The sequence below is a fragment of the Hermetia illucens genome, chromosome 1, assembly GCF_905115235.1.
Source record: "Hermetia illucens chromosome 1, iHerIll2.2.curated.20191125, whole genome shotgun sequence".
Taxonomy (NCBI): domain Eukaryota; kingdom Metazoa; phylum Arthropoda; class Insecta; order Diptera; family Stratiomyidae; genus Hermetia; species Hermetia illucens.
The window spans coordinates 141391516-141405280 of NC_051849.1; the positions used below are offsets into that span (position 1 = coordinate 141391516).

The following is a 13765-nucleotide window of genomic DNA, read 5'->3' on the forward strand; positions in this document are numbered from 1 at the left end:
AAAGTGAAACAGGTCTCGTTCTGAGAAGTTATCTAACCGAAAATCTGAAAAAAATCACGGTAATGCATCTATATGAAACCTAGGCCTCAAAATACATCCCCTTCCGGGGATGTTATAAAAGTATATTAGCATACTTTGGAAATTTGTCCAAACCCCCCCCCCCCATAATTGGCCACCAGTTTAGGGGATAATATAGGACATAATTCTGGAAAGTTCTCCAACTATTATTAACAAAGTTTTGCATTTCAGGTAAATTTATTGCACTCTAGGGCGTGTATGACGTCATAATCATATGTATAAAATGAATTTATATGAACAGCGGCGTTCATGCAGACACTTTCACTCTCCTTTTTTTTAATTATTTGAATATCAGTATCAATTACTGGGGGCAAGCATGTGTGCGTATATGTATATGTTAATTAAATTTGCGGATAAATGAATCTTCTCGGCACAAGAAAATGGTGAAACGAAATGATTTAATTTCTCTAAACCGTAATTACCACTTGCAATAATTGGTCAAATTTAAATAATAATAAAGTGCTAAGTGCGTGTGGGGCAGTATTCTGTTCTGACTTTTTCAGTCTGAAGGATTATATTATTTTATTATTATTCCTTTGTGTATTATTTACAAGCGCAACGACATATAAAATTTTGTGAAATTTGGCTAACATAACCTAATTAGAAGCAGTTAACACCTAAAATAATTCTGGAGTTCACACACTAGGGAATAACTAACGAACAGCAAATATGAATACGGTCTGGGAGGATAATGTCACTATTTCTCCCGAAAAACGACCAAGCCTCTTCAAAAAAATAGGAGGCACAAGTCATTGTAGTCTGAATAGCCCCGCCTGCTTGTCGCTAAAGGTGATTAGTAAAGAAAGCATTTTCGGTTTTCCTTTTATTAATCAAACCATACCTATACTTCGACCTAAACCTAGCGGTATCGAAGGTCCGCGGCCCCACCATTGTGGATACAGAACCTTGTCGAGCCAATCTGTCAGTATCCTCATTATCAGCGATTTTTGAGTGCCCCGGGACTCACATCAGGAATGTTTCGTTCAGGCAGCCAAGTTTCAGTAGCAACTGCTGTTTACTGCTGATAATACCGCCCGACTGTCGGAACAGATTCGAATGGTGCGACCCCGATATTTTTCTCGCAGACATTCTTCTGCTGCCAATGAAATGGCATATTGCTGCATGGAATATGGTCGTCATTTTTCCGAGTGGTTGGACGAATTCCATATTCGTAATCCGAAAAGGCTAGTAATCATTTATCGACCATTTTTCTCTATTGGATTACGACAGAGTGTGTCTTTTCAAAGACCAATCTGAAAACGGCGGGTATCAGAGTATCTGATCTTTATCAAGGAAGATGGGCGTGTTTGTATCTATGTGTGCTTTCGTGTACAATATTTATGTCAATAATATGTATGTACATAGGCATTAATTTCATAGGCAAAATGGATGTGCATGCCGTCTTGATGCAGAGAAGGAATACTAAAGGCGTATTAAATAAACTTATACCATCTCTATTCAATCGTTTTTTGGCTACAGATTTGAAAGTGTGTTATATTTTATATTTTAGGAGGATAAATCGTGGCCTGAGTCCTGATGAGGCTTCTCTGGATAAATATATCGTTTCTACTTTGGCACCCAAATTTCATGGTTGATACAGTCATTTGATTTTGTCTATATTTCTTTGCCCGATTAGTTCGTGTTTCCAAAAAATCCCATCTTATTGAGTCTTGCAATAGTTTCTTCGAAAGTCCCTTTGGAAGCTACTTTTTCTTGAAGTTACAAAAGTGTATTTAATATAATCTTTAATCTTATTTTTTTATTTTACAGAATCTATACGGAAGTATCCTCCAGCCACTGTGCTTCCAAGAAAATGTCTTTGTGACTATGAAATTCCCAATTCGGATATAGTAATAGAGAAGGGTACCAACGTCATTATTTCTACATTTTCAATTCATCGCGACCCTAATATTTGGCCGGATCCGGAAGTTTTCAATCCAGAGCGTTTCACACCAGAGGAAATGCAAGGACGCCATCCTGTAGCATTTTTGGGATTTGGTGATGGTCCCAGAAATTGCATTGGAGCAAAATTTGGACAGATGCAATCTCGAATTGGCATAGTATCATTGCTAAAGAACTACCGGTTCACACCATGCAGTAAAACACCAAAAGTTATGGAGTTTGCAAGAACAATTCCGATTTTAACTCCTAAAGGAGGGTTATGGCTGAAGGTTGAACCTATAGAATAAAAAAAAAATATTCAGCATTAGCGTTTTGCGTAAATTTACGTGAATAAAGATGGTATAGCGTATAAGTGTTTAGTAGGACCTTTTTTCGAAGGCATTAGCGTAGTTTTTAGAGACCTGAACTTTGATACAGATTTTACCCCTAAAACAAAATATAGGCCTAATAATTGTTCTCTGAACGGCGTTATCACAATCCGAGCTTACAATGTTAATTTAAAAAAAAATGAAGCATGAGTGCAGGTAGGTACTGAAGGATGCTTGCTGAAAGTTGACGTGTGTTTGATGACTATGTTTTAGTCATCGTTGATAGCATTTGTAACAAGTGACATAGGTTAAGATGACCAAAATTATATGGCAGAGTTATCACAAAAACGGAAAAAGGTAATAAATAGCAGTATCGCGGCTTCATGACATGCCAACCATCCTATTTGCTTATTGTCCTAAGTCGAGCCGATGGAGAAATTTATTTGATTGTACGCCGCATTTTTCGGTTCCATACGCTCAATATCGAAAACACGTTTTCTCGCATTTAATATGTAATATTCCTAGATTTTCCACAATTAAGCACATAATTTTTACATGTCATTTGAATATTGATATTTATAAAAAAAAAATCGATTTTGAAATTTCTTTAAAATTTAAACAGTTATATCTTCGAAGTGATGATGACCCACAAACCAAAGAACGAACAACATAGAATCGCACTGGTGAAACGAAAACAATAAAGATAGGAGACTAAAACTTTGAAACCGTTGAAAATTTCTCCTATCTAGGGTCGAAAATCACGAAAATCTGCGCATGGTTGTTGGCAGCTAACAGAGCCTATTTCAGTTTACAAAAACTGTTTCGCTCTAAACGTCTCTTACTGTATAGGGTTATGATCTTGCCAGTTCTTATGTATTCCTCGGAAACCTGGGTTCTTACCAAAAAAATTGTCAACTCTTGGCCGCGTTCGAGAGAAGAATCATCTGAAGAATTTTTTGGCCCCCTACATGAGGATGGACGATTCTGTAGCCTACATAACGATAAAATCTATGAGCGATACCATGACCGTCTGGTTGTGGATAAAATCCGGCTCAATGGGTTGCGGTGGGCAGGTCACTTAATCCGTATAGATGAGGATGATCCAGCCAAAAAAGTCTATAAGGTCAGTAATAGTATGGTAGAAAAAAAGATGAGGCAGACCCTGCCTGAAATGGAGCCATGGCGTAGGACAGGACGTCAGACTGTTTTTAGGGATGTCGAATTGGTGGACTTCGGCGCAAAACCGGGGTGTCTGGAGTTCCGTATTAAGGCAGGCCTAGACTGGATACCGGTTGTTGCGCAGTTGATGATGACCTTTACAATTGCAAAAATATCCATTTTATGTAGTTTCTGAAAAGGATATCAAATCTGTGATTAAATGATTGAGGGAGTGGAACATTGTGATGTGGGAAAGCCACGTTTTTGACAGTATTCAAGAAAAACGCAATTCCAATTCCATGTACATAGCACTCCCATAAATATTGTTACAATTTTGAATATCTCTAAATTCGTTAAAATTTTATAGCTATCAAATTTTAACAGTTAGGCCAATGTTAGTGACGTCTAGTAATATTTGCACTAGAGCACTAGTTTCTTTTGTTGCGCAATGGGATAAGGGTGGGGTGGAATCCGACGGAACACGAAGCATAAACAAAAAATCATGTCCGTGGAGTGGAAATATCGAAGAATTTAATGTCTCTCACAATAAACGAAGATTTAGGACTAACAGCTTACAAAAAAAAAGTACGGAATATTTTCTGACGAAAAGTCAGTCAGTAATCAACAAGTCGGGGAACCGGAAGCTAGACGCTTCAGGTATGAAAGGTTTTGTGTATTTCTTTTATAAAGAGATTTGAGTGTGCATTTGTCCCATTAGCATGTAGCACGTAAAATATGCATATATTATGTGAAAATATCCACTTTCAAGTGATATTGACATTCGTAGTCTTGAATTTGCAGTGGAGCGACAGTTTTGACCTAGTATAACTTTGTCAGTAATAGTGCGATTTTCACCAAATTTGGCAGAATTATGCTCTCTATATTGCTGCAAAATGTTGAGACTTTAGGGTAATCTTAAGAGGGGGTTTTCCTGGCAATTACTAAAAATTATAGTAAAGTACTATTATTAACTTTATTTGAACAGGTATCGATATGGAGGGTATTTCGGAGCCTAGGCACCATATAGTGGTAGCCCCCTGATCAGATTTTTCGGTTGGGTAGTTTCTGAGACTGGGTTCGTTAAAAAAGTGATCACTTTCAACCCCCGCACTCGCCATCCTTTCAATAAATGTCAAAACTAAGACCGCCTTCGAAAAGTACTAACCGAGGCCTTTAATTTGACACCCCACATGATTATATTTGATGAAAAGAAAATGTACACCTCCCTTTTGCATGTATGGGGACCCCCCCCTAAATTCGACGTAAAAGGATGTAACTCACTACATGCGTGAGCGTTCACAATTTCCACCTTTCTACCAAATTTGGTGCCAATCGCTACAATCGTCTCCGAGAAAAATGCGTGTGACGGACAGACAGACAGATAGGCAGTAAACCGATTTTAATAAGGTTTTGTGTTTACACAAAACCTTAAAAAGGGGGTTGTTAAATGTAAAAAGCTTTTGGAACAGGTGACAAACATCAAACGATCCCCTTTTTCTGACGAAAAATTGTTTACCGTAGATAAGTCATTTAATAAGCAGAATATGTGATAGTCAAATGAAGCTTTACAACTAATGCTAAGAGTTCAACGAGGTCACCCCCCGCTCGAGAACAACAGCAGCAGCAAGTATGTATTTTATTATAAATCAATCCCTTTCCAAGAATGAACATTGAAGTTTCAAAAGGAGCCTGTGCAGATGCATATTTCTGCAGATAGTTTACCTTCTGCTTAGTCGAGATCTTAGTTCATTGGACTACAAATTATGGTCAGTTTTACAGGGCATAATGCGCCCGAGTAGATACCCAAACATAGTCTCGCTTAAGAAAATCTTCCCATGAACATAGTGTGTATCGCGACAGATGAGTGGTCCAATCAAAACTTGTATCAGGGCTAAATGTGTATACTTCGAGTAATAGAATAGAAAATGGAGAATTCTTATTCCATAAATACCATTATTATAGTTTTAAAACATTATGTCTTTTTGTTTTTACATCATTGTATGTTTTCAACAGTATTTATTGGAGTACTAGGTATTTTGCCTGAATGTTTCCTCTAGCAATGCGAGGATCGATTAGTTGAAGGGAGATAGGCTTGGTGTTTTCCTCGAGAGGCTTCCAAGATCTAATGCAAGGAAAACTTCGATTGAGGATGCACTTCACCGTTGATCTTCCCTCTACAGCGCAGCACTCGAATCTTGATTTTTCCGGCTCCACAGGTTCATGTTATATTTCCAGTTTGTACGTATTTCAGGTACTGCTGCGGCCCCAACGCAAGATGAAGATTTTGTGAATGACATGACAGGGATTGAAAGTACCAAAAAAGAACCCTCTCTCATGCTCTTGGTCAACCCGGATGCTCTTACGACCATATTCCAATTCTACAAGTTATTTCAAAATTTTTCTAAGTGCAGCTCTATCAGAGTGCCCCTTTGTTGCCTTTTTGCTAGCCATTCTTTTTTGACCTTTTTACTGCATAAATAATACCAAAGAGTCAGCTAATTTTAAATTTGAAAGTATATATTTATTTATTTATTTAATTAACGGACAACAAACAGATAGAATTCCAATTAATTATTGTCCTCAGGAGGAGGTGGAGAAAGCAAAAAATTTATCCTATGTTTAAAACTACTTAAAGTTGTCCGATTCAGCCGATTAGTTTCGTCTTTTATAAGTAATATCTTCAAGTTACGGTGAAAACTGAAGTTCCTAATGTACCACAATCCGGATAAAATTGACCTTAGTGTATTAAACATGACTTTTTTTGAAATCGATATCTCCTGGAACATTTAGTACTTTGACAACTTTAAAAGAAATCGGTTGATATGTATCTTAGAAAATTGAAAAGTGGTAATTTTCTTTCCGTTATCCGTCCAACATCCGGATTGGTGACTCGCGCAAACTGTTGAGCTTTTTCAGCGTTCTCCAGAGAAATAACTCGTGGTTCGAAAAATCGTAAGATTTTCAACGAATCATTTCAGATTCTTATGCTCCTTTCTTTTCAATGATTCTTGCAGTTCTTTTCGAGCTGCTAGCAGATTCTTTTTCGGATTTGGCAATCTAATCTGTTGCTATTCACAGCTCAGCTGTTATTTTTGAGGTTTTTCGTTCAATGTCTGCCTATCTATAGGTTACGCACACTTTTCTCAGAAACGGTTGTACTTTAAGTTTATCCTAGAATCATAGTAATATAGACTATCATATGAAGTATGATATCCTCAAGATTGGTCCCAATCGAACTATTACCGACAAAGTTAAGTTAGATAAAGTTAATATTGGTATATTATCATACTTTAGACATTTATTCGAAAGCCCCTTTAAGTTTATCCCAGAAGTACAAAATTTAATATCAATATAAGGTATATACTAGGGCATAATTTTGGGAATGAAATTTAATCATTAACAAAGTTATAGAAGTACACAAGTGAAATTATGGCACTCTAAGACATGTATGACGTCATCATCGTATAAGATGAACCCACGTGATTAAATTAAAGGCTTAGTTCTTTCCAAAGCCGGTTGTAGATTCTGGGGGAGGCTGGGAACTGATCATTTATTTAAGGGCATCATTCTTAGAAAGTGTAACAGTATAAAATTCTATTTATAACAAATTTATTTAATTCATTGTTCCTTTTTATTAATGCTTATTCAATGAGGACATAAATCTATTACATTACAAATACTTATTTTATAAAAATAATAGTATAACAAAAAATACTAATAAACAAACAAGTCAACCGGACAAGTGTACAAATTGTCAAATAAACGGGTTTAATTAAAAAGTTTATTTTTCTGCCATTTTTTATAATAATTTCCATTTTACGTCTTCTCATTGAATTTACAAGGGTCTTGAGAAGAGTAAAGTCGATTTTCTTCCACTCTTCTTGAATGGCAATCGTATCATATCGGCGTCCTGCAGGATAGATGCGGTTGGATAAAACACCCACAGACTCTCTATGGGGTTTAGATCAGGACTTACAGCTGGCTATTTCAACATAACGATATTTTTTTTTGGGCCCCAAAATATTTAGCTTTGTTTGAAACATGGATTGCTGCATTGTCCTGTTGGAATGTCCAGGCTGAACCCCACAGATCAGCACCAAAATCTATCAGCACATGCTACAATAAGTCGCAGTAGTAACTGAGTCAAAATCACCCGAAAGTGGATATTCTTACATAATATATGCATATATTACGTGCTAGGTACTAATGGGACACACCCAAATGTCTTTATAAAAGAAATACACAAAACCTTTCATACCTGAAGCGTCCAGCTTTCGGTTTCCCCGACTTGTTTTATAAGTACAAAAGGATGTGCTTGCTTGGTAGACTTAGTAGGTTTGGTGGTAGGCTTAGATTGAAGCAGGATGTGCAAATTGTTCTTCTTCTTATTTTTATGTACCTTGTTACGCCAACGTAAATATGGTTACGTATTTTGGGGCGACCACTTGGCCAGTAGATCAGGTGGCCACTCGATAATATGTGGAAATCACAGTTCGTGGATATAGCAACCCCTATGGTTTGCCCCCACTCAGATCGGTCTCGAATCCCATTGCCATTGAAGTCTCAAGCTATAATAAATATCCTAGCAAGTTTGTTGGGAGGGAGAGATGTTAGAGGGTTGTGTACAGTAGAAATTATCCCATTCTACTGCACATATCTCACCCTCGCGTTAAAAGTGGCGTAACTCAAAAAGTTAGTTTTTCAGAAACCGCAAAAAAACCATTTGCAGCTACAAAAGTGAACTTTCTCTTCGTTCAAAGGCGGACGTTTGCTTTCCATAACTTGGAATGAGCACAATCCGCGTTTCAACATATTTGAGCCTGTCCATAAAGTAAATATTAAGGTTTTTACAGTTACGAATGTATTTTATTTTTTTTTAAGATAATTCGTAAATATTATTTTGAACAAACCGAAGTACTGAAAGTGTCATCTAGCGACAACTATTTGCATTGCAATTCAGTGGTTTTGCAGAATAATAACTAAAAAATCAGAACTTTTTGTCGCATATCGCATAGAATCCCAGAGCCTCCATGGTCTTTGCCATGCTTCGCATCGTAGGATCTGTAGCCTGGTATTATAAAATTAAATTTACGAGAAGGGTTTGAAGCTGAAGCGTTTGGTTTCGTGTGAGGTCTTGCATCATATTGTGCACCGATGCCGTGAATTGATTCATGCCCTGAATGAGTTGGACCATTATAGGTTGATTCCACAGCATTAATCGATTGTGTTTTAGTAGGCGGAAGTGTGTCCGGAGCATTGGAAATAGTGGATGGAGTTGGATCGGCTACTAAGAGTCCTTTTTTGATAGCGATATTTGCCTCACTTTAACGTACAAAACGCAGTGTGGTGTACCGAACGCTGCGGCTTTGGCATAGGAATCCTCCTTCCCAAATGGAAACTTTCCTGTGGGATGGAAATCACCGCATATGATACATACACTTGGAAATACACATTATTATTTCATGTGTCCAAAGTCAGGCAATTATAAACTAGATGCAGTTTATCTTTGCTAAGTTCCACCATAAAAAGAGAATGCAGTCCTTCTGAGAGCCCTTCACAGATTTAATCCATTTGCGGCTGGAAGCCAGAGTGTATGATAATTCTTCCCTGTGAAATTTGTTAGTTCATGGAAGTGGAATTGACGAGGGCAAAATAACCGGCATTTACATCTACAGCGGTTATGCTCCACCATGAGTGACACTGTCACAATATAAGGCGAGAAATCGAAACCCAAAATCAAGTGGATGATTTTAACGCACGGGGTCTGGATTAAAGCGATCGAACTACAATATGTTCTGCCCGGGGCTTTCGCGAAACTAAACTTGGTCCTAACAAACACCGTAAGTATATACACTTTTCGAGAAATAGGTTCGCGCTCTGTAGCCGATTTGACACATGGGAGTACCAGATTTGATTAAGAAGAACTATACTTACAGCGACCATCACACAATTTTCCTTCAGATCGAAAATCAGCTATCCGACATCTGTGTTTCCGCAAATGCGAAGCTGGAAATCAGGGTTAGTCTGTGAAAGTGTTTAACGAAGATACTCTAATAAAGATGCTAATGGGAGAAAGTAATGTCGATAATTCGGCTTCAAGAAAGGTATTGCGAAGAGGGCCAGTGAGAAACAAGAAGCATACACGAATCTCCGAGTTAGGCTCAAGCCGGTTCTATGCAGCAGCAAGTGGGAATCTTTCAAAGAACTTTGCGGGGGACAAATAGGGAACAGCGTGCAGGGTTGTTACAAAAAAAAACTGAGGAGAGCGAACATCACAATTCACCTGTCTATATTCTCTTCTCGATATAGTGACAGCGCACTTCCGCCGCATAAAATGGACCGCACAAAAATATACGCAAATTTGTCGAAATCTGCCGAAGAATCGAGGATAATAAAGCTCCCGGTTTGAATGTTCTCACCGATAGAGACCTCAAGCATGCTAGTAGACCAGATCCGCCTGGTTCAACGGCGTATATATGGTACGAGTAGAAGGTGTTTTCCTCTCAATTCAAGAGAAATAAGTCCACAAGACAATAGCTTTATGTGTGGAGTTGCCAAATCTCCCATCAGGCGCGTCTCTTCGTGCGTGTATGGGCATGTTTATGCGCAGGCCGGGTAGGTGGGAAGTAAACGCCCACCCGTGGATAAAAATTGGCTATGGGAAGGATACCCAGAAATAAAACCAAACATGGAGGAGCAGAAGAAGAATGAAGTTACGGTGCAGGGCTTCGGAAACCCAGTGCCGGCGGTCTTTGGGAGTGAGCAAGCGGGCTCCCGGCCGTCGATATCCAACGACCGCAGTGCCTCAGTAGTGGGAACCTTGGCTACTGTGGCATCTAATGTTACAAGCGTACGGGAGGAACTTGAACTGGCTCTAGTGATGGATTCGTTCAGAAGGAGCTCGATCTTTCGCAGATCCCCTCCCACACGGGCACAAGCCCCCACGATCGCTACCCCCAGTGGGAAGCGTGTAGCGGGAGTCTTCGATGAGGAAGAATCGCTGACGCCGATTCACCCGAGCGATGTTTTGGGCAATGATCAGTCTGGAGCTGCTTTTACTGCCCTCGGTAAAAAGATCATGGAGCTGTGTGAGTTTATAAAGGAGCGCAGGAACATTCACCAAAATATAAGGGCCATGATAAGAGGCATCCGTTTGACGTACGGCAAGGCCCAGGATGAACGAGTAGGGAAGTCGGCGATTGGAAAAGTGAACCAGGCAACTCAAGTAACGCCAGTTCAAAACACAAAAGGGGAGAAACCGGGGAAGAGGCTGCGCGAGAAGCTGAATGACTCAATAGGCCAGCAAACCCCGAAAAGAAAAAAGGATTCAACTCCCAAAAAGGCGGAGTTCATGAAAAGTACGTCTGAAGCTACCAGGGAAAATACTGCAGTGGCTACCTCGAGAAAAGGGATCGAACCTTCAAAGGCGGATGCGGAAGCTTGGAGGAGGGCAGAACCGCGGAAAAGAAATTATCGGAGGAAGATTAGACCGGAGGTGATTTTCATTTCCAAACGAGGCAAAGGGTCATACGCCGACATTCTCAGGAAAGTGAAGGCAGACCCCGAACTCACCAATTTGGGAGACAACGTCAGCCGTATTAGACGGTCGCAGAAGGGAGATCTTATGTTGGAACTTAAAAAATCCAAGGATGTAACCGCGGACAAATTCTTAAGCCAAATCGGGAAGACTTTAGGGCAGGAAGCCGACATAAGAGCTAGCAGGCTGGAGATCACTATAATCTGCAAAGATATAGATGAAATCACGACGAAGGAGGAGGTTTGCGAAGCGTTAGAGAAACAGTTCGATCTTGCCGGACTACAAGAGTCAGTGGTGAAAACGCTAAGGAAAGCCTATGGGGGAACACAAACCGCCATCATCAGCCTACCAGTGGAGAACGCACTCAAACTGTTAGCAGCAGGGAGAGTGAGAATAGGCTGGGTTATGTGTCGCCTTAGGGAACAGGTGGCGTTAAAACGGTGCTTTAGATGCCTTGGCTTTGGTCACATTGCGAAGTCATGCACTAACCCAAATGACAGGTCAAAGCAATGCAGGAGATGCGGAGTGAAAGGCCACATCAGCAAGGACTGCGGAGCTGACCCAAATTGTCTACTGTGCAAAGGAAAGGAGGGTGTGGACCATCGGCACATTGCAGGCAGCAGCAGGTGCCCGGAATACAGGAGAGCCCTTAGCACAAATCGCAGATGAGGTTGATACAAATCAACCTCAACCACTGCGAGGCGGCGCAGGATCTACTCGCGCAAACCATCCGCGAGAAAAACATCGATGTGGTCATACTAAGTGAACCATACCGAAACCGCGGTGGTAGCGTTTGGGTCAGGGACCAAACGGGCCAAGCAGCGCTGTGGACTTGTGGAGAACAAGCCTTCCAGGAAATAATGGAGCACCCGGAGGAGGGCTTCATCAGAGCGAAAGTGAAGGGCATCCACATCTACAGCTGCTATGCTCCACCCAGCGCTACACTCGTCGAGTATGAGCGGATGCTTGCTGCTCTTGTTTTGGATGCAAGAGGACGTTGGCCGATCATAATAGGAGGCGATTTCAATGCGTGGGCTCTTGAATGGGGCAGCCGGATAACTAATGTGAGGGGACGTGTTCTCCTCGAAGCATTCGCGGAGCTGGACGTGGTACTGGCGAATGTTGGGTCTTCGTACACTTTCCGGGAAAGGGGCCTGGGGTCTATAGTGGACCTGACATACGTGAGTGCCACTTTAGCCAGTAGAATCGCTTGGCATGTCAGTGAGGACTATACTCACAGCGAGATCAAGGGCGGATCGAGCTCGAAAAAGAGTTTTCGCAAAATGCCGGGTGGTATGCTTGGCTGGACAGTGAAAGCGTTCGAGGGGGACACGTTTTCCGCGGTGCTCAAATCCGACATATCCCTGAATGGTACGGCTGGAGAGAAAGCCACCCAGATCACTCGATGGGTGACGGAAGCATGCGATGCTACTATGCCCAGAAGGCGATTGCTCCCCAGTAGGCAACCCAACTACTGGTGGAACAATGAAATCGCAAGTTTGCGAGCCGCATGTTTTCGGGCAAGGAGGCTTTGCCAGAGGCTCAGGAGAAAACCCGGTGGCGACGGTCGAGAGGAGGCACACAAGCAATTGCGTGGCCGCCTAAAGGAAGCCATTCGGAGGAGCAAAACGAACTGCTTCAAACAGCTGTGCGACCATGCCGACATAAACCCTTGGGGCGAGGCTTACAGAGTGGTGATGAAAAGGCTGCGGAAATCACCCCAGGTAACCTGTCCGCGCCTCCTGAAACAGATTGTTACCACTCTGTTCCCTCACCACGAAAATAGGGGAAGGCAAGTTTTTGTCCAGCCAAATGACGGCATAATACCGCCTGTAACTGTGGAGGAGCTGCGGGAAATATGTGGTAGGTTCGGTGACAACAAGGCCCCAGGTTTGGATGGCATCCCCAACCGAGCTTTGAAACTGGCAGTGAAGACTAGGCCCGACCTTTTCGCCAACACCTTCGAGGCGTGCCTAAAAGAAGGAATATTCCCTGCCCAGTGGAAAAAGCAAAAGTTGGTGTTGCTTCCGAAGCCTGGCAAGCAACCTGGAAACCCAGCGTCGTATCGTCCTATCTGCCTGTTGGATACAATGGGGAAGATGATGGAGAGAGTCATCTACAACAGACTCCTGCCCATCGTCGAAGCCAGCAATGGTTTGTCAGAACGCCAGTTTGGTTTCCGACGCGCCCACTCTACGGTGGACGCAATTGGCATGGTGGTAAACCTGGCAAAAGATGCACTGATTTCTGGCGGCTGCTGTGCCGTGGTGGCGTTGGATGTCAAAAACGTATTCAACTCGGCCAACTGGAATACAATTAAACGGGCGTTGGCTGACATAGGTGTCCCCGGATACTTAGCGAATTTGGTGGAAAACTACCTCTCAGAGAGGACTCTCTGGTACGGGACGGATGAGGGCCCCAAAGAGTACATTGTCACAGCCGGGGTACCACAGGGATCGGTACTTGGTCCCCTGTTGTGGAATATCATGTATAATGGGGTGCTTGCTCTTCCCGTCCCAGAGGGGACTACAATTGTCGGCTTTGCTGATGACCTAGCTGTGGTTGTTGCAGCAAAACACCCAGAAGATGTGGAGGTTTACGCAACGGAAACAGTGAGAGCGGTAAAGTCCTGGCTAGAAAAGGCCGGGCTGACCTTGGCGGACGCGAAAACGGAAGCGGTCTTGATAACGAAACGCAGGAAAAATAATACTGTAAAAGTGGAGGTCGGTGGACATACGGTCGTATCAAAGCCGGCTATCAAATACCTGGGGGTAATAATTGA

The 13765-nt window shown here is 41.7% G+C and overlaps 2 protein-coding genes across 2 annotated transcripts in view; one reads left to right on the plus strand and one right to left on the minus strand.

Annotated features, from left to right (window-relative positions):
• LOC119647326 (protein fuzzy) overlaps positions 1-13765 on the minus strand; it is a 150828-nt gene that overhangs the window by 82780 nt on the left and 54283 nt on the right. The window lies entirely within an intron of this gene.
• The window catches only part of LOC119661461, a 60998-nt gene that overhangs the window by 22476 nt on the left and 24757 nt on the right, over positions 1-13765 (plus strand). The window contains exon 2 of the mRNA XM_038070822.1: positions 1849-2175. Within this exon, the coding sequence (XP_037926750.1) occupies positions 1849-2175 (327 nt within the window). The remainder of the gene's footprint in view (positions 1-1848; positions 2176-13765) is intronic.